Raw genomic sequence first — 21,466 nt, forward strand, 5'->3', positions numbered from 1 at the left:
TCTCCCCCTCTCTGATCTATTGCTTTCTCCCCCACCCTGTCTCTCATGAAGCCACCTGCGCCGCTGCAATTAATTTCACGGAGGTGGGACAAGTGGTAGAACACCAGGAGTAGCCATGGGCACCACAAATAATTCCTTTGGTGATTTACCTCTTTAATGATTGGTCAAAGCAGCTTTATCTTCAGCAGGCAACTCCTCCCCTATTAGAAGCCACGCCTCTGCCATGTGCTACCGTCTTCATAGCACTAAGAAGGACCGCACCTTCTAGTTGAACAGATACAGACACTCACGTTTTGAAGCAGGAAATGTGTTTTATGTCGATAGACGAGCTACAATTATTGGACAGAAATCGTAAAGGAGATATTGCTACACAGGCTTATCGTACATTCTCGGAACATGACAATTCTGCATGAAAATCACATTTCCATCTGTGATGCCTGAAGAGGGCTCTGTACATTCAGGAATATTAATGTTTGCACATTAGAGGTACAGCAGACACTTCCACAGTATTGCATTTCACCACATGCATATGTGTCTGTGCAAAATGATTGTCAACGTGGGATTCCAAATGTCTAAGAACATATTTGTCAAATATTGCACTTGTTTTTGAAGAAACCTCCAACTTGAAGCCATATGCGATCTTTTCCAAACTGTCGAACTTTAGAAGAATCCAAAACGCAGGTGTGAATTACGTTTATTTGTCAAAATGAGGACTTCAGAGCCAGTGTAATACCTGGCTTTTATATTCCTCTATGAGGAAGGCTGAAACACAAAACAAAGCGAACAATGGTCTCCACCCCTCCCAACTGGATACTACACTGCTTCTTTCCAGTGACCCAACACCAAAAAAAGTCTTAATGTGGGATTCTATAGAAAGATCAAAAACTCTCAACTACAGTAATATATTTGGATATTCCAATTATTTAAAGCTTTGCTATAACTAACAAAATCGAGTCATAAAAACAATATAAAGGGCAGCACTCAATTCCACCACATTAGCATGGAGCGCCCTCCACCTCAGCCCAAAGCACCGAACACTGCCAGGGAATCACTTTTCATAGATTTTTGGAAAATTCCTGGTGGTGATCGTAACTAAACCACTTGGGTATAAGTGGTTATCAACAGTGGGCACATATTTCAAGCCAAATCAGGGTTCTAGTCCCCACCCTGTCTGTAGAGGTAGCTTAATTGGCTGGATAAAGCTAAAAAGGTCCAGAGCAGGGATGGGAACGCTCCCTTCCTATGGACACCTTGCTGCTGTGTGCAATCTAATCACACACAATAATTACTTTAAATCTCAATTCTTGGTTTTAAAATGAACTTGAAGGAAAATGTTTCTCGTAAAGGTGTCCAATTTATATTTAAATAGATTAACATGTACGGATTGGTTCTTGGCCAAGCAAGGGTGTCAACTAGTGAAAGTGGCCAGAACCCAGACCCCAAAACAGTACTTTGTGTGTTTACCAGACCTATAAGCCCTTCAGAGCTTAGACACCTCAGGCATGAACTTAGCCCCCATGACTGTTCCTCTAATAATGATGCTGGTTTAAAAACGCTGCAGCCTTGAAGTCTTGAGAGTGGGACTGACATTTTAGTGTAAAGGCTACTACATGGCATACATTTGAGCAAGCACCATCATCTACCCCCTTCGCCATTACCTGTCATTGCCATATCTTTCTTTGATAGGTTCAGTCGATGTTTAAGCCAAACTTGCACTACGGCAAATCAAAGGATTATCAAGATATCAGTTGATTGGCCAAGCAAATGGGATAGCCCCTGGAAGCATTACTTTCTAAGAGCTGGTGAGCTTTTCAGAAAGCCCCTGCTTCACTGCCCAGAGGCTTCAATAACTATAGACATCTTGTACTTGCAAATTGCTCTTTATTACAGGTTTAACATGCACTGTTTCTATACCTTCTCTATCAAAACCTTATAAAAGCTGCATTTGATTTGAAACCGGAGCATATTTTACAAAAAATACTGTGATTACATTAATCTGCAAGTGGATTCAAACCCAGGAAAGAATATAGAGTGACGCTATGAAAATATATCATCTTTGTAGCTCTGAAAACAGCAGAAAATCTCTTTCTCGGGGAGTAAGGATATGTTTTTAGAGATCTAAAAGTATTTGCATGAATACTTGAAATATATACAGCCTTGCACAAGCAATCACAATATCATGAATGTTGAAAAATTGTCCATCCTGCTGAGTGGGGGTAGAGGTTATGTCGATCATTCACGCTCAGGGCACAGGGCAGGGCTGGGTGGGAGTCATACAACCTTGGTAACAGTGCCAGCCCTGGTATTAAGCAACCTCAAGATTTTATGCAGGAGAAACTTGGCTGGAAGACACAGAAGAAGCCTCGGTCTTGGAGGTGGCCGCAGAGGTGGTCTCATCGTCGCCAAAGGGATTCTTCCCACAGCAGAGAGTAGTGATCATGCAATTTCGGAACTGGAAGTAGGGGGGAAAACACAAAGATGACAATTATTACTCATTGACACAGTCAACACTTCTTTGCCTTTTCTTCGGATGGTCTGCCGAAGTATCAGTCCATTTTACTTAACACATTCTAGGATCTAACACTGTCCAGCATTTTCAAGAACATGAATGATAAATTAGTTTAGAGGTGTCCAGTGTTGGTCCGTAGGGCTGGATCCATGCCACATTTTCAGGATTCTCATTTAGATCAACTTTATGGAAAAACAACGTATCCATATTTCCCAAAAGACTGCCATGGATCCGACCCTCGTGGACTGTCATTGGACGCCTATGGGCTAGCGCCTTTTATCTAGACATCCCTTACTTTTTCCTTTCATAATGTTTTACTATTATTATCCTTCACAGTACAGGTTACTAAACAGAAAACCTTAAGGTGCACCAAAGTAAAGTGTGTTTTCATTCACCACCCCTCTGTTATTGTAATTGTTTCTAGTAGCTTATAGTGGAAAACATGATTAGCACAAAAAAGGTAGGGGCATACGTTACTTAATTCAGAGTTTTCTCTAAATTAGGCATCAGGTTGGGAGTTCCCTCACTAGCAGGGCACCTAACCCAGTGAAAACTGTCACACAAGTAACTTGATTTGGAGCCTTGAAAGGGAACTCTAAGACACAACATGTGTCGGCTGCCAGTTAAAGTGTAATGAAAATGTATTAAAATAAATGTTTCTAGTGAGTATCCTAAATTTGATTGAATTAATTACTAAATAACTTTTCCCCAGGTCTGCAGGAAGACAAGTGGTTCACCGCAAGCTGCTTAATATTCAATAACATCTAATGTATTACATGGGAGGGGAGGGACTGCTATCTGACAGCATGGATTGTGTATAGGAGGTAAACTTGTAACATCGCTGGTACTGTTATGGTTTGTCTATTAACATGCAAAACAAAAACAAAAACATTAAAATAAATATTTAAAAAATATATATCTATAACATTGAATACAAGAGCAGTGTGCTTACTATCTGCAATCACTAAGAAAGGTAGGGGTATATGTACAAGGGGCTATCGCCACCAGAGCGTCACTTTTAGCAACGTTCTGGTGGCTATATCCCCTTCCCCTTATTTACAAAGCATCGTTAACCCACTTAATCTGGCTTAACGCCACCTTGTTAATAAGGCCCCTTTTCATGCGTCACTTAGCGTGAAAGGGGCGTTCTGCCACAACACCCATTGCTTTTGGATGCTGCCCCATATTTACAAAGCTTGGGCAGCACCAAAAACGAAGACCAGGGAATATCTGGTCCTAGACTGGCGATACAAGGATAAATTATTTTCTCCTCGGATTTTGCTCTTCCATTATTATTATTATTATTGTTCATTCATTAAGCACAAACGTTCACCTGGCAGGCATCTTGGCGCTATCAAAGATTCATCTGGATTGGACCGGAGGGACGGATACCAGCTCCATCCTTCGTTTATTTAGGGTAGGGCCAAGCTTTTAGGTCCTTCCTGAAACTTCTAAGAGAGAGGGGCAGCTTATTCCAGGCTTTTACTGCCTGGACTTGGAAAGTTCCCCATTTTACATTGTTTTTTTTTTAACCTGGGTACATGTACTAGGTTAGTTGAGGATGATCTCAACCTCCTTGCCACTTAAGAGTGGGAGAATTTATCCTGTAGGAGTCTGAGTCCAGATCCATTTAAGCCCTATGGACTATACACATTGCTTTAAAGATGCCTCTTTCTTTCACTGGTAGCCATTGTAGTTCTTTTAATGAGTCCAACTTTGATTTAGTCAGAGCTAATTTAGTTGCCAGTACATGAATTCTATAGAGTCCTTTTAGCAGGTAGTCCGGAATTCCCAGTAAGAGGGCAGTACATTGTATCACCAGCTTTCTTGCTGGTTGAGGAAGCAGGGGAGTGATTTTTCTCAGGTTTCTCATCAGACCATGGCAAGTAGCCACTGTTTTGTTGGCCTGAGTTTCCATCGAGAGCACCTTATCTAGCTGTACTCCAAGGTTTTGCACCGATTTAGCCGTGATTAAGTCTGTGGTTTTTGTCCACGACCCTTAATAATCTGGAAGTTGGCAGGGCACCTTATTTGGGGGGGGCAGCAAAGTAATTCTTTTTTACTCCAGTTAAATTTTAGAGTATTGTTGCTGAGCCAGTTTGAAATTTCCGATAGGCAACTGTGGAGGTCATTCAACTCGTTCGGGTCATCATTATCCAAAGATATAGTTAACTGGGTGTCATCTGCGTAGTTTATGAAAGATATCACAAACAATTTTTTTTTTTTTTTTTTAAAAACCTTTATTCGTGCATCTTAAAAGAACAAATACGGGCCTACAACCGTCAGGCCGGCCACGTTACAGTGAAGCACTAATACCCACATTACAGCCCCCGTGCGTCAACGGTCAGGATTAACAGCGAGTTAGGAGTCACATACTGGAAATAGCTTTGACACCCGGGGAAGGAGCGGTGAAGGTTAATTTTAAGTTTTTTTGATAATTTTATCAAAGAAAAAAAAGTCAGTGAAGGATAAGAACAAAGGAGATTCGAGTCCGCAAAATAGCTTCACCACACGGGAGAGCAGCAACATCAGTAAAAACATCAATGGAAGTAAAATCTCAAGCAGTGAGGCGGTGCAGAGATATAACAGGAGAGTCACATGAGCAAGTACGCACCCCTCCGAGGTCGCCCCCACTCGATCCACCCCACACCCGGACCCCGAATCGGAGAAAGTAGAGCGCAGAGACATAGAAGAAGAAAGGCCCATAGAACTAATTAAGAACAGAGAGTATTACCCCCCCACCCTACACCAATGCGGAGGCTACGGCCTACCCCCCCCCCAGCATAGTGCCTGTCGCCCAAGGAACCCGAAATATAGAGAAGAGAGAAAGTAGGAATAGAGTAAAGAAATGAAGAAAACAGAAAAGAAGGCGGGGAGGAGCCCACGGGACACCAGAGCGCCCCAAACCATCAGCCAGTTATGGCCTCCACACACTGAGAGCCCACTACGCCAAAAAACGGCATGCGAAGATACCATGGCACCACTGTTTAAGCAAAGGGACACAAGTCGCGACGAGCGCGCACAAAACATACATACAGTTCCAGTCCCAGGCCAGCCCGTCCATGAACCATGGCGATAGAAGTCAGTCTAGCCCTGGCCCGATCGCGGGCTTGGGATTAAACCAGCCCCTACATGAAGGCCCCGTGTCCCGAGCAGACAAAGACAAGATGGCCGCCTGTGAGAGGATGGTGAAGTAGGATCACGAAATGGCCGCCGACCATCGATTGAGGTCCCTCTTTGCACCACATAACATCCAAACCTGGCAAGTGAAGTACAGGAGATCCACAACAAGGAAGCAGTAGGCCACCGCGGACGGTTCCTCGAAGCCGTTAGGTATCGCTCAGCAGGATATTCTTGCGGATGCGGTGAGGCAGGCAACAATGAAGCAGGCAGCCATGACCAGGGGGACAAAGTATCCGCAGTTGAGGCGGAGAGCGGTAGACCCCGGGTGCCGGGAACGCCAGATGAAGGCACCAGTGTAGCACAATCATACACCGCCGTTGCGTCCCCGCAAGAGGACAAAAGCACCGGGAGACCCACGCCCTGTGGATGACAAACAGAGCGCTCACGACCCGCAGCCGACAGTATGGGGTCAAACCGCTCACTCAGCGCCTGCAGGCCAGCGCACATCTGTAGTTGAAAGTCCCGCAGGACAGCCAGAACGGAGCCGCATGTCAGCGGAAGCTGGGCCCCCACATCGGCAGCGATCCGGGACGGCACTGCGGAGCTGGTGTCCGGAAGAGGGAGGGCGAAGTGGGCGGCGGGCGAGACCGGAGTATCACCCCCCAGCCGCGAGCAGGCACTCAACACCATGTTTCGCCGCTGTACGTTGCAATGGCCCGGGGGGGGGGGGTCGCGGCAAGGAGTCAACTCCCCTCAGGTCTACGCCACAACAGGAAAGGCCGACAGTCGCTTCTCTTCCCGCAGGTTACCCTTCGCCGCCGGCTAGGCAATAGGTGAAGAGGGCAGCAGCCTCTCACAGCGCGGCCCTCAGAGCGGGGCAGGAGACCCGCCGCACCGGGGCCCACCCCACAGCTCCAGCCCTTCAGGCACAGGGTGCAGAAGGTGTCCAGCCGGCCCTCCCCGGGCTCATCCGTCAACGATCTGTGGTGCGGGGTGAGATCGGGACCGCGGGGCCCCGGTTAGCGCTAGCTGGTCCGGTGACTGCGGAGCCTCCAGGGGGCCGGCAAAGGCCAGAATGGCGCCGGGTTTCAGTGCAGAGGACAAAAGCACCCAGAACTCGGGCATCCGGGCGGGCTGAGACTCCGGGAAAGCGACAGCGCGGTCAGCGCGTCTTCGCACACGTCGCGCCTCGAGAATCGGCGAGGATGGGCATCAGGATCGTAGTCCGAGGCCACGGGCCGACGGAGCCGGGCGCTCAAGCGTCTGCTCCGGTCGCCATCTTGGCTCCTCCCATCACAAACAATTTTATTAAGGTTAGTAAGGGGCGTAAATATACGTTAAATCGGAAGGGACTTAGGGCAGACCCCTGTGGCACTCTGTGTAGTAGCCCGTTGACTTCTGATCTGAACGGAGGGAGAGAGATGGCTTGCCATCTTCCTGACAAATAGGATTCAACCCATTTTAGGAAGGTGCCTTCCTTCCGATCTCTTTTAATCTATTGATTAATATTTGGTGGTTGACGGTGTCAAACGCTGCTGACAGGTGTAATAGGACCAGGACTGCTGATTGTCCCCCGTCAACTCGCCTCCTGAGATTCGCAATTGTCTTTATTAGGGCTGATCCCGTGGGCTGGTCTAAAGCCCATCTGTTCAGGTTCGAACAGTTGATTAGATTCCAGAAAATTTACCAGTATTTTTCTGGTGTGCTCCTTTACAATTTTAACCGCGGAGAGGAGCTGCTAAATTTGTTGAAAGTTGCTAGGATCTTGTATATCTGCCTGTGGCTTTTTTAATAAGGGGTAACAATTGCTTTCTTCCACACTGCTGGCACTGATCCTACCATTCGTAATTGGTTGCAGATTTTCCGTAAGGCCGGATATAGTTCAGGCCTCCTCTCTTCCCAACTTGGTATGGGGTCTAAAACAGAGCCGGCTGAGATTGACAACACTCCTCATTTAACAGGTCAATTTCAGTCAGCTTCATGTCTGGCTCTGCCCGGTTATCTTGGGGCTGCTCGAGGGGCTCGCTGGCTGGTCCATATTTTTAGGGTTTTCCCCCTGTTTTGTCAGGTTTTCTTTACTAATATCCTTTATGATTAGGTCTACTTTGTTGTGGAAAAAGTCTGGTAGTTTGTTACATAATTCCTGCGTTGGTTTTACTGAAAATCTTTTTTGTTTTCTTAACTGCATAGGTGATGGTGTTAGTGTAATAGTTTTCCTCAGCTCTCCTGATTTCAATCTTATAGCCTTTTAATGCTTCTTTCAATTGTACCTTGTCTTCATCTGTGTATGATTCTCGCCATTGTTTTTCGTGTTTTCTAACCTCCGTCTTTAATACCTTCATGGCTTCCGTATACCATGGGGCTGAAGGTTTTTGGTGACAGTAATTTTATTGGAATAAGTTCGTTTACTGAGGTAGTGATTTCATTCTGAAGGTGATTATAATTTGAGTCTACTAGTTCTTCTGCATGAAAGCAGTGTGTAGAGTTAAAAATTTTCCTTCCATCCAGGTTCTTTAATTTCGCCCAGGCTCTTCCCTGTATCTTCGGTCTAGCAGATTTTGGGTGTTGTTTTGGTTAAGCCCTGTTAGCTCAAATTTTATCAGAAAATGATCTGACCAGCTGATGGGGGCCACATCCTCTATAATCACCCTGTTATGAGGCACCAATATTTGGTCCAAGGTGTGTCCTCCTTGGTGTGTAGGGCCTATAACAAATTGCTCTGATCCTAATGTGTCACATGATGTGAGAACATCATTAGTTTAGGTGTTTGTTCTATTTTCAGCACAGATGTTGAACTCTTAGAGTACTAGTAGTTTGGAGTGAGTTAGGGTTAAATTTGAGATTAGGTTTAAAGGTTTTGGAGGTCATTTAGGGGATTATCTGGGGGTCTATAACATAGAATCCCTGTTAGTAGGATTTCCCCTCTCCCTTTCAAGGAGAAGCCCATAATTTCCATTCCCTTAATGCCCTCAACTGGGAGTATTTCAAGTTCCTATTTTTGCTTAAAAATTATTGCTAGCCCCCCTGCTGTTTTGTGGGTTCTAGGTTTATCTCTTTGTAACCTGATGGGCAGGTAAGGCCCAGATCTATCTCGGCCCCGTTGGGCATCCAGGTCTCTGTTATGAATAGTATATCCCACTCAGATGAGTCTAGCAGCAGGTAAAGATCTTGTGTATGCTCTACTAGAGAATGCGCGGTAATGAGGCCACATTTAAGGCTCCTCTCTATTCCTCTATTCGCCTTTCCCTTACCTTGCTGCCCCATCTCTCCTCTAATTCCCATGACTTGGTGAATTGCTTTGAATGCCTCTACATCTGATCTGGATTTTAGTACACAGGCTTTAGGGTTTAGATCTCATACTACCTTACCCATAGAAATTAGTCTTCTGTTTTGTAATGGGGATTCTGATTTCAATCCAGCAACATGGCTGCCGGTGGCCACTTCGGCTCAGAGGGAAAGAGGAAAGGAACCTTCGATATTTCCCACAACCTTCTTCAAATTCAAATTCAATTGGTACACATTCAAATTTTAAAACACAAAGGGGCACATTTACAAGCTCCTTGTGACACTTTTGCACTGCTGTTGCGTCACTTTTGTGACGCAGCTGCGGCGTAAAACATGCACCACGTTGTGGCCCATTTACAATGTGACGCATCTACGGAGATGCGTCACGTTGTAAAGCCCTGCGCTACATTATACCTGCCTCAGGCGTAAGGAGTGACACAGCACAATAGGAATAGGCCTTCCTGAGCATTGCTGGAGTTGTGTTGTGCTTGCGACACGACTCCAGCAATGCGTGCCCTTTGCGCCAACTGATGCGTGACGCATATTTCAATACTTGCGCCATGGTGCGCCATATTGTAAATGCGACCCATCCATGGTGGCGCAAGGGTTTTTTGGCACAGAGCAATGAAACTGACGCAGAAATGCGTCAGATTCTTATAAATCTGCCCCAAATTGTTTCAAAATATTCCCCTGATTTTTTTTATTAAAAACAGTGTGTTTGCAAAATTAAGAAACAACGCACGTTTTTATTGCAAATTTTCAGGTGAAGCCTAAGGTTAGCGTGGTCTTCGTACTTTCAATCTCTAAAAACGAAGACTAGGGAATACCTGGTCTTAGACTTGCGATACGAGGAAAAATTATTTTCTTCTCGGATTTTGCTCTTTCCACGTATGCTGCATCCTGCAGCACACGTGGTAAAAGCAAATCGCCTTTCATGATTGTTTATTTGCAGGAATCCCTGTATTGCATGCACCCCTGCAAGATGGTGCAAGGGTGCCTGCCTTGACGCTAGGCAGCTTTATTAGCGCCAGTGCTAGGGGAAACACAGGGGTGCGCCTTATTTTTGTAAATACGGCGCATCCCTGCATTTTAAAAATGTCGGAGCGCAGCGTTACCAATATTGGCGTAACATCATGCGCCGACATTGTGTTGTAAATATCACCTGTAGACTTTTTCTTAGAATAAGCAACTACAAGGACCTCATATGCCAACCCTTCTGTCTCTCATACCATCCCTCCTCTTCCCCTCTATATCTTTGCCCGTGTCTTGTGCATAGTGTTTGATCGAGAACATCCATCACCTGCTCTCATTTCAAGTATACATCAAGCTAACAACTGTGGTATCTTTGAGTGGGAGGTTGTTCCATGCTTTAGGAGAAAAGTAAGAGAACATGAATCCTACTGGACTGGTTCTGTGTATGCATGGGATGGCATGCAAAAATCCTATGCCAATCAACAGGGCTGAAAATTATATCAGCAGCCCATCCATCTCTTGATGTTGTACAGGATATTCAAGTTTAAGTGGATTCCTGTCCAAGTGACTAGAAGATGAGCGGAACAGCATTCCTTAGTCTCATAGTAGGTTCAGGGCACGGGTGGACAGAACTCGTGGAATGTGACTCTGCAAAATTCCACGGAGTTACAAAAATACTCTGTGAGATTCCGCGGAGGTTCTATAAAGGGCGGAAATAGGCTCGTTGCTGCTTGTGCTGCAATTTAGCGCATTCTGTACTGAAATATCAACGCGAACAGCACTAACGCAAGAGGGCGCAGCTACTTGAGTTGATCTGGCTGCAGGTCGAGTAATTTTCTACTTGAGCGGCAGCCTTCTGACTGTGAACGGTTGCAATCGCCGGTGTTGGAAAATTCATGCCAGATGTCCTCACAGTGACCGGAATTATGCTAGGGTGACGCCAAATCTTGCGTGCCCTCACCAACTTATCGTTTTGGCATGCATACGAGAAACAATTCCGCAATGTATCGATTGACGGAATTTGACCAGAGAGTAACACGGAGTTGGCCAAAATTCCACAAGTTCTGCCGGAGGAAAGGAATATTCCACCCACTCCTAGTTCAGGACATGGAATTTCTCCAGTCGGAATAGAAAATATCACCGTGACATAGAAAAGAACCATGTTGGATCACACAATGAATTATCGGACACATTGGCACAATCCTTACCTGTTTGTTCAATAAAATATAGATGACTGGGTTGTAGATGGAAGAACTCTTGGCAAAGAAAGCAGGGACTGTCATGAAGACAGGTCCAAACTCTGATCCCTGGTTGCTGAAGATGTAGAAAGCCACACTGGCATAGGGTACCCAACAAATCAGGAAACCCACTACCATGATGATGACCATGCGGGTGACCTCTCTCTCGGCCTTCTGGGTGGTGGCAGACTCCTGTTGCTGGGCTGCAGCCTGGAGAAGAAGAAGATCATGTTAGTAGGGTAAGTGATGGTGGCTGGAGCAGGTGAGGGTGCATCACAAGTGCTACTGAGACAATCTAAGCACCAACCTCCTTGACAGTGCAGACCAGGCGCCCATAACAGAAGAAAATGATGATCAGTGGGATAAGGAAGTGGACAACGAACATGTAGATGACAAAGGACTCATTGTTGACCTCAGGCTTCAAGGTGTAGTAGTCCACTCCGCATGAGCACTGCATGCCTTCTGGGATGTACCTGTGGATGGAGAGATGATGTCATTGTGCAGTAGATAATGCAACAGTCAACTCAGTCTCCATGGGGAGGACCTAGTTAGTAACATAGGAGTTTCATATAGCCTGCCCTGGCTTCACCTACGTAAGATTGAGTCTGCCTCATGCAGTGATGGGGCAATGGTATAGATTGATGGCATTTTCAAAATGTTTCTGATTTCAGGGCCCTTGACTAGAGCAATTGACATGCAAGAAAGTGCCTGAATGTTGGACCAACACTGGAGAAGCCAAAAGACCACGCCACCAGGATCAAACCCAACCTGATGCACATACAGTGCCCATTTATACAGTGTAAGACTATTACAAACACTGCGTTCACTGTGGAAACAGAACTCTAGATTCACCTTTGGTGCTATTGCATTCTCTTTCCCTGGCCCCTTTCCACCCCAAGGTGTCTTCTTTTACCACTAGGATGAACCTCTTTAAAGTGGCTATTCATTTTCTCGCTTGTCCTCTGTACTGTACTCGTTTCGATGCATGCTGTTGGACCGTCACAGTCGTAGGGGAACACCGCCGTCTCCACCAGGCTCTCAGATCCTGACAGGGGCGGCAGTCGGAATCGTAGTCCGACAAGAGGCAGCGCCGAGGCAGGCACTGCCGTTGAGATTACGATGTCCCTTCTGACAGCCTTTTCATGGCGGAAAGACTGCCATTAAACAGTTGTCGGAAAGGGACTTTGGGGGCCTCAACCAGGGCCCCTGTTCCTCGTGGGCTACTGCAAAGTGACCATGGGGGCACATGTAGTTCCCCCACGCAAATCCATGCACCACATGGTGCATGGCACACAGCGCATGGATGTGCATAAAGTGGTCTTTAACACTGTGGCTTGTGCTGCGACCCACAAGCCACAGTGTTAAAGAGCACTTTCTGACCACCAGCATGGCGGTCCTATTCTAGTTGGGCAGTCGGACCGAAAACTGTTTTTCGGGTGGTCTCCTGACCACCACAATAGCGGTCAGCGGTCCGACCGCCCTATATTGTAATCAGGGTCATAGAGTCCAAGACCTACCTGGACCACCCAAGGAGGGGAGGCGCGGCACAGGCCAGAGCCATGATCCAGGTGAACATGACGCCCATGATGGCATGGTTTTCTCCAAATCTGAAGTTGCTCATGGGCTTGCAGACGACCACGTATCTTTCAATGGCCAGGACCACCAGGGACCAGAGTCCAATTTCACCTGTCAGGGAAAGAAGAGAAGAAGTTTAGCAAAAAGTTAGACCGGATGATGAAAGACCAAAAACCAGGTCTGTCTGAGATATCCGCTACAAACAGCACTTCCTGGAGCACAGTGTTACATCTGCCAAGAGTCAAAGAGATCAGGACACGATAAATTCCTCCAATCACAAGCTCCTTTTATGGATTCTAGAAGGATGCATTGTGGGCAAATCTTCACCTTTCTTTATCCTACAGAAAATGGGCAGAGTGAGAACACGCAGGGCAAAAAACAAGAGCAATTCGGACAGAACGAGGAAATTCGCAAATATGTGCTGACATCACTAGGGGGGTTGGTGCATTGTTTTTCCATCAGTGTGATCTTGAGCGGATTTGTTTTGTGGCCATTTCATATTTCATTTGACGGCCCAATGGATAACACGCATTAACAGGAGTGCCAGTGAAACATGTTGGCTTCTAGAGTAGGTGCATTAATTGTGCTGAGCTGTTTAAAATGCATCTGCTCGACTTAAACAAGCGGTGTCCAGCATAGGTCAAAGAGGGCTGGGTCCTTGCCATGTTCTCAGGTATAACCACTACCACTTACAATGTAATATATTCATTAGATGTGACTTTCACACATGCACATTTTGATAATATACCAATGATCAAGCCTGGTGGGGCAACTTTGCACACCTCTGTTCAGGTCTATCATAGTATACATCAAAGGTATTGACACCAGGGGCCCTGCCTTTGGGCCAGTGAAGTAGTAGCAGCTGCTACCGGTCCCGGGTGGTGAGGCTGGGGGGACAAAGGACGGAACTAAAAAAAACACTTATTTGGAACAGCCGGCCTACCAGCCGTCCGGCTGCCGCCTCTCCTGTGTCCTCCAAGTCAACTTCCTGCAGACTCGCGGCACCAGGAAGCACCCAGCAGACAGGCTCCCCAGAGCCAATCACAACGCTGCAATGCAGCATTGTGATTGGTCTGAGCACCGTGGATCGGCGCTCAGACTGCAACAGGGAGCCTGTGCATGCTCCTGACCAGGCTGTGTAATGCAGCCTGGTAGGAACATGCAAAGTGCGCATGGATTGTTTAATATCCAAGAGGGCAGGCCAAACAGTTCATGCACACTTTGGGAGTGCACAGCACTCCTCCCCTGCTCTGGCCAGCCCCACCCCACCCGAGAGCCACTGACAGCTATAGGAAAATAGTTATTATCATATTATTTTTCCTTTTGTTCAGTGGGGCGACTCACCTCTGCGTTAGCGGAGGAGCCGCCACTGCAGTGAAGTACAGTGCTGCCTGGGGGGAAGTATACGTAGTGCCATCTCAGGGAATGTTTGTACTTTAATGCAGGAATTTATGATTAAGTACAGAGAAACCATTGTTTTAAATGACAGTTGGACGGATTTCAGTCCATCTTCCATTCAGATACCTTTCACTATATATTTTTCATTTTTTGCAGTTTTATATAGCGTGAAGTTAGCCCAAGGGTATAAAAGTGTTTTTACATGAGCACCAGATTACATTACACACGTTTAGGTGTTTTTTTTAGGCACAGATAGATTAAGGGATTTGCCTAGATTCACAGGGTGTTAAACCGACGCCGGGACTCAAACCTGGCTCCCCAGGATCAAATCCGGCAGCTCTGGCAGGTAGATCACGGCACCCCCCAAAAAATAATAATTCAGGTATAATAAAAATGTTCAACTCATGCTTACTAGGTGCTTCAAAAGGGCACTGTAGTCCTTTTCTCAGGGCTTCTAGCTTACATTAATGTAAGGCTATGTAGAAGCACCTTATCTTTCGCTGTGTAACATGACAATGTTACCTTTTATTCTGATTTACGCCATTTATTTCTTGCACCATTAAAGCCATATTGAAGGGTTGCGTTGTTTTTCCACCACGCAGCAGGGTGCATGCGCAACGCAACTCTTTCGTGTGATTTATCAAGCCATGCAAGGCCACCTGGCGTTGCCCTAAGTGGCTTGATAACTAAGGAGTAACATAATGCAGTGCAAATCACTGTGTTGCATTACTCTGCCCCAGGGAGGCATTCCAAGGGTGGAGTATCGGTGTTCCTACGCAACACGCATGGATTTTGACTCATTCCTAGATTTACTATAAGTGGTAGTCTTGGGAATGCATCGAAACTGCTATGCATCCCCAGGGGAGGTGCAACAAGGATAAATATCTTTATTTCTCTTCATTTTTCCTCTTTCTAAGGGTGCTGCATTCTGCGGCACACATAGAAAGAGGAACATCGTATTGTATTGATTTGAAATTGCATTTATATAAGCGCTTACTACCCCATACAAGGTGTCAAAGCACTTTTTGGGCGAGTAGCACGCTACTCCAGAACCCATAAAAGATTAGTGGTGAATTAATATAGTGAAATATGAAATTAATTTGAGTGGTGGATATGTTAGTCTATTATTTGAATTGAGAAGGATAGTGGAGGGATAAAAGAGGGAAAAGGTTTGCATTTATATAGCGCTTGTTACCCCTATTGAGGCGTTGAAGCGTTTTTCGGTGGGTAGCATGTTACTCAACAGGATGAGTGGGGAATTAGTATAGGGAAATATGAAATTAATTTGAGTGGTGGACATGTTAGTCTGTTACTTGGATTGAAAAGGAATAATGGAGGGATAGAAGAGGGAAGGGTCTAGACATTTTTTTCTTCTTTTTTTGGAGTTCATAGCAGTAGGAGGGGGTTAGGGAAGGTGGACCGGGAAGAGTCAGAGGGAAGAGTTTAGAAAGGCTTGTTTGGGAGATATGAATAGTAGAGGTATGAGATGATTCAAGAAGGGGTAAAGTAGGGAAGAGTCTAGAAAGGGTTATTTTGGGGAACAGAGTTCCAAAGTGTGGCTGCTTAAACATGGAAGGATGTGCCACCCATGTTTTTTTTTTCTTTTAATGGTGGGATTTTGAGGGGAGGTGCTTTCTCTAGAGCGGAGGTTCCTTTGTTGAATGTATATCATGATTTTATTCCAGATGAAGAACGGTCCTGTTCCATGTATCGCCTTGTGGGGGATGCAAAGCAGCTTGAACGTGGATCTTCTGGCAAACGGTAACCAATGCAGGGTTTTTAAGGCAGAGGAGATGTGGGCTTGTGGCTTTATTAGTAAGAGTAGTCTGGCACCCGAGATCTGTATCCGTTGTAGTCTTTTCATAGTTGTTAAAAGTGATACGAGGTAGAGGCTATTGGTGTAATCGAGTTTGGACAGGACAAGAGAGATGGTAGCCTGGACCTTGTGTGGACATCCCAGGGATTGTTTTAGTACAGGAAGGTGTCCCTTCCTGCACAAAAAACAATCCTGCTTATAACGCAGATACCCTGGAACCATGATGCACGAGTGCTTGTTTTGGCTGTAGGCAGCACATTGTGCGCCAGTGCTGGGAAAAGGAAGGAATGTGCCTTATTATGTTAAATGCAGCACATTCCAAATTGATAAATATGCCCCTAAGTACTTAGGAGAACTTAGGCGTCCCTATAGGATTGCATTATTTTCTCTTCTCTGCCCGATCAGTGTGGGTAATTTCTGAGTGTGAGGTCATGTCAGTCCCATGACGTAAGTGAAAGGAGCCCACTTGCAGAAACCGGGTACACTGCCTTTTGGTAGAATGAAACCACAGCGGAAGGGCAGGTGGACACCGATCTCTTCAAGTTCTAAGTAGCAAAGATGCTAAACCAAAATAAATCTAGATATTAAAGGACACAAACCCACCCTCGAAGGTATGAATACATATATTCCCTTAACAGCAGGTTACCACAGGTGCAGATTCCATTTACACCCATTCCTATAAGGACCGATAATGCGCTGGGGGAAATCTACCTTGGAGTATCTGTATGGTAGATTTTAAGTGTATCGCTGGAGAATTAATTACAGGTATAACTCCAGTCTCAGAAGCTCATGGACGAAACATCGCCCTACAAACATACCTTGACCTGAAAATCAACTAACCCAAATATCCTGAGGTAAGTACATGTAGGTAGGTTTAACTATACATAACTCCACATACACCTACCTTGACACTCATTTACCGGGATGTGGAGTTTAGAATAGTAAACATATAGTTACCTATAAAAACTTTCCTTCAAGGTAACTTGCTTGTCGATATACTGACCACCTTATTTTTGTAGTGCGATATTACAGTCCTCCATATTCTGACATAGAGCTATATTAATGCATCTGGAATTTCTGTTTTTTTCTGAATTTAGAAATACATAATCTCTTCCACAAGAGTAACGTTGCCTCCATGTTCTCGCCTCATGTGGGAATGTCATCAGACTTAAAAGAAGTGTTTTTCTGGCCTACATACAATATCACGCACCATGCATGTGTATTTTATTAGCTTAGATCCTAAGAAAGGCATTACCTAAGACCTTCATCTCTGCAAACTTTACTGTCCAAAACAGGGAGCAGCACTATAAGGCCATGCCCAGTGGGTAACGGACTTCCGCAGCTTGTGTATGCCCACAGCAATCATGGTCACTTCCCCACTTCCAGCCGTCACGCCACCTGTCAGCAACTTCCCTAACCTGGCAACAGGAAGTGGACAACACTCGCAGGTCTTCTCGAGGTATAAAGTCCTGGGAATTCATGGCCAGATATTCAAAGATTTCACGGTGGATTTGCGTCACTTTTTTGATGCAGACCCGACAGAAAATCCTTTGTGTTATTTGCAAGCTGCTCGTTGTGCTGCCTTGGCTTACTTTGCGTCAGGGAGGCGTTCCATGGTCCTTGTCGTGCATCCACCCATGGGTTTTGACACAAGCCCATGTCTACAAAGACTTGTAACTGACATTAATGCAGACACCCTTGCATTATGGAGCAAGAATGCCTGCATTGACGCTAGGCAACCACAAGTGCGTCAGTGCATGGAGAGAGCAGACCTGCCCCATTTCTTTGAAAACTAGGGGGCAGATTTACAAGCCTCTTGCGCCACTTTTGCGTCACTTTGGGTCATCTTCTGAAACCATTTCTTACACGTGCTGTTATTTTGCTGTTCCTCTATGCAAAGCAGAACTCCAAGACCCAGAATGCAAAGAAAAACACAGGATTGGATGCTCTGCTTTCACCTGCCATTCAACAACCTGTGATCTCGCCAGTTTGCAGTCAGTATGCGCAGGGGTTAATTTGTGAAAAACGTAAGTGCCGGGGCTCTCGTCAGGAGGCAGCTTGCACCAGCCCATTTCTCCTGTTAGCGCCGCCTAAAACAGAACCAACTACTAACCATGAAAGTAGGGACAGGATGTGGCATAATGGCCAGAGCTGCCGACTTCGGAGCTGGGGAACCAGGTTTGAGTCTCAACATTGGCTCAACATCCTGTGATTCTAGGTGAATCACTTAATCTCTCCGTGCCCACCGTAAAGGAATGTGTCCTTAACTGGTGCCCATGAAAGTGCTGGTGCTGATGATTAAGTGCCAGTGCTGAGCACCAGAAACCACCGGCTCAAATTAAGCATTGAGTGTGCAACAGTTAAATGTAATCGGAACTACAGTGTGCCCCGGAATATAGAAACCAGAATATCACTGGGACACAATGTCAAGGACAGAATATAATAAAATAACAATAAGTACGTCTAGATTTTCTATACCTAAGTCTACATATATGTACCTATGTGGTACATATATCTTCACGGTACCTAGATGTGAAGTTAGGAATATTAAATCAATAATTCCCTATATGCACACACCTTTCGATATTCTATCCCTTGGTATTCTGTACTCAGTATTCTTGTATCACAATATTGTTGGTGTTGATTTTCAGTAGTATTGTCCTGAATTACACATCCGTTTTTTCCTAACTCTCTCTACTTCTGCATATTTTTCACTTTATAATGGCACTAGTAACTACTAAAGTGTAGGTACCTTCCATAATTATGTTATAGGGCCTCTGCTTCCTGCATTGCTTGCTATTTGCCCAAAATTATTAGTTCTGTGGATATTTTTGATACATTTATATCAAAATATTAGAAATCATTCATCTTTTGCAGTAGAAAGGATAAAATAAATATTCCTAAACTCTGTGATTTCCAAGGGTCAGTCGACACAGAGTCCTGAAGGCGTTGAATAGAATATTTCCAGAAGTATTTGCAAGAGGTTCTAGCCTTCAACCAGTTGCCGTTTCCACCACTTTCTTCATACCACAAACACTTACCACCAAGAGTAGCGAAGAAGCCCTCAACGTTGCAACCCGTCACCCCGAAGACGAAGTAGCCATTCATTGAAGAGTACATGGTCACGGGGAACCCTCCAAAGACCATGAAGTGGTTGGCGAACGCCAGGTTCAGAAGGATATAGTTCAGTGGGGTTCGCAGCTTCTTGTGTTGGATGGTGACATACAGAGTCAGAAAGTTGACGGGGAAGCCCAGCAGAATCAACAAGAACATGTAGGCCGCCAGCGCGGAGTACTTCCATGGCTCGGCCAGGTAATACTGGGGGTACTCAAAGGGATTCCGCACCACTCCAGTCTTGTTGGAGAAGGGGACATAGAAATTTGGACCCTCTGTTCCGTTCATGGTTGCGGCGACCCGAAAAAAAGTCTTTCCCCTAAAATTGTCCCCCGGCTGGTTCTTCCCCCAGTTCTGGCCCCCAACCTCGTTCTTGGCCCTGCGCGCAAGCTGGCTTCTACTGGGCGGCGACCTCTACTGTCTTTATAGCGTGCCACCTTGAGTAAGCTTTCCAGCCCTGTGTCAGCACTAACGGATTTAGGACAGCGGTAATCACAGTAATCTAACCAAGGTTGCAAGTGTTAATTGGCTTCCGTTGAAGGTATTAAGGCTACACCTGCCTGCGCGCAGGAAAAGCCAGTTCCAGGACATGTTATACCTACTATTGTGAGAACTGCAGAGCATATCTGCAAAACAGAGAGTGGCAATAAAAGGAAACCAGAAGGGTTCTGGTCGTTCTACCAGGCATGGTCTCTGCCCTTGTCATCAGTCACCATTTGACACAATTTTCCGGTCTTGTTCAATGCTTTTTTTATAAGGTGTATTTTGTTGGGTATGAGAAATGCACGTAAAACTTAATCTTTAATCCAGATCTGCAGCTCTTCAACGTTAGAGAAGTAACAATGCACGGGATTATAGAAAGAGGACAATGAGAATAAATGTTTATATCTTTTGACCTTTTGCGGCATTCAAAATGGAGAGAACTGATGTTGTATTAAGTCACTCAGACGTCAGGCATTGTTAACATATTGTTATGTATTTATTTTATTTGATGGTATTCTACAGCGCTTCTGTATCAGGAAAGTATTATCAAACTTTACACAAAACATAGAGTCTTCAAGGCGCTATGTCTTAGTTTATCAACTCAGCTATTACAAAGGCACCAAGGAAGGTGTTCATTTCACCAAACTGTGACTTTTGCGCCATGAGCATTCTGCTTACAGAAAATTTTAACACAACTCATTGCTTCCGGGTTTGCTTTTCCATCATGCTCCTTGAATAATATAATTTTAATGTCGATTTTTCAGCTTATGGCAGGAATCTATTATGCAAGCCCGAACAGAACCAAAGTTCGGTATATTTAACTTGTTTAAGACCCAAACATGGACAGGCTTCACTTTGAGGAAGATTGTAAGGGAAACTCTGCCTAAAAAGGGTGGGTCCCTCTCACACATGTCCTAGGGCCGGGAAACAGCGTTTACAACGCATGCTTTAGATCGCATGCCGTTACAACGCGGTCGTTACAACAACCTCATTGTTACAACGCGAACCTTCACATCACAAGTTGTTACAACGACTTGCTGTCGGGGGCAGAAGGTGTTGGATTTACAATCCAACACCTTCCCTGCTGTTGCACAAACTGGAGTAGGAATAGTAAATGATACTATTCCTTAGTCCAGCGCGCCCCCTACAGCAAGTTGTTGTAACGACTTGCGATGTAATGGTTCGCTTTGTAACAACGCCGTCGTTGTAACGACCGCGTTGTAATGGCATGCAATCTAAAGCATGCTTTGTAAAGGCATATATTACCCAGAGCCTAGTTGCCTTAATGGTTGTTGTTGCCTTAACGGAATGAAGGTAAGCACAATGTGCAATTGAAAATCGTGTGGTTTTTCCATGAGTAATACCTGTAATATTCCCTATATTACACATATTATACAGTTTGACCTTGGGCAGTCCTCTGCATGAAGATTTCTGTAGCAAGCAGTCCAAAAGACACAAAGCTTTCGGCTCGATATTAACTAGCCTCTCTCACAGTGAGAAATTCCACTCAGAGCCATGAGAGCCGGGGCGGTTTCCCTTCTTGTGCAGAAGAGCCTCGCCCCGCTTGCTGCGAGCGCAGCAGTAAACAGAATAATAAAATGGTCATTGCCGTTGTATTATTCTGTGTGCCGCTGGCCGTAGCGAGTGGATGGATGGTGGAGGCGGGGCAGATTCCTGCAGATTGCAGGGTGGCGTTTTAGGTGTTCAAGTACGTATGTCAGATTGGCCGACTGCCTACAGCCAGCCAGTCTGACATGCGCACTTCAAAGACAGCAATCCCAGCACTGTAAATTGCAGCCACAGGCCCCCAGCCTCAAAATGAGCGCTGGGTTAGCCTGCTCCAACCAATCCTGGTGGATTGGCATGGCACAAGAAAAGAAGTCCCTCCCTTTCCTTTCTGCTCCTCGTCACCCCAGGATTGGCGCGGGAGAGGAGCATCTGTTGAGTGCCCAG

At 45.5% G+C, this 21,466-nt stretch overlaps 1 protein-coding gene across 1 annotated transcript; it reads right to left on the reverse strand.

Annotated features, from left to right (window-relative positions):
• Nucleotides 1-677: 677 nt before the first annotated feature.
• RHO (rhodopsin) lies at nt 678-19,421 on the reverse strand. The gene is made up of 5 exons (XM_085624463.1): nt 18,958-19,421; nt 12,645-12,813; nt 11,435-11,600; nt 11,098-11,337; nt 678-2,452 (listed from the first exon to the last, which is right to left on the reverse strand). The coding sequence occupies exons 1-5, from the start codon at nt 19,316-19,318 to the stop codon at nt 2,324-2,326; spliced, it is 1,065 nt and encodes a 354-aa protein (XP_085480589.1). The 5' UTR covers nt 19,319-19,421; the 3' UTR covers nt 678-2,323.
• Between the last annotated feature and the right edge of the window lie 2,045 nt (nt 19,422-21,466).

Source organism: Triturus cristatus, chromosome 9 (assembly GCF_964204655.1).
Source record: "Triturus cristatus chromosome 9, aTriCri1.1, whole genome shotgun sequence".
In the NCBI taxonomy this organism is placed as follows: domain Eukaryota; kingdom Metazoa; phylum Chordata; class Amphibia; order Caudata; family Salamandridae; genus Triturus; species Triturus cristatus.

Excerpts from the sequence above, each read along its gene's own strand:
- RHO (XM_085624463.1), bottom strand. The coding sequence starts at position 19,318 with ATGAACGGAACAGAGGGTCCAAATTTCTATGTCCCCTTCTCCAACAAG. Across the intron at positions 12,814-18,957 it reads CTTCTTCGCTACTCTTGGTG|GTGAAATTGGACTCTGGTCC; the intron begins GTAAGTGTTTGT and ends TTTCCCTGACAG. Across the intron at positions 11,338-11,434 it reads TGGTCTGCACTGTCAAGGAG|GCTGCAGCCCAGCAACAGGA; the intron begins GTTGGTGCTTAG and ends CTTCTTCTCCAG.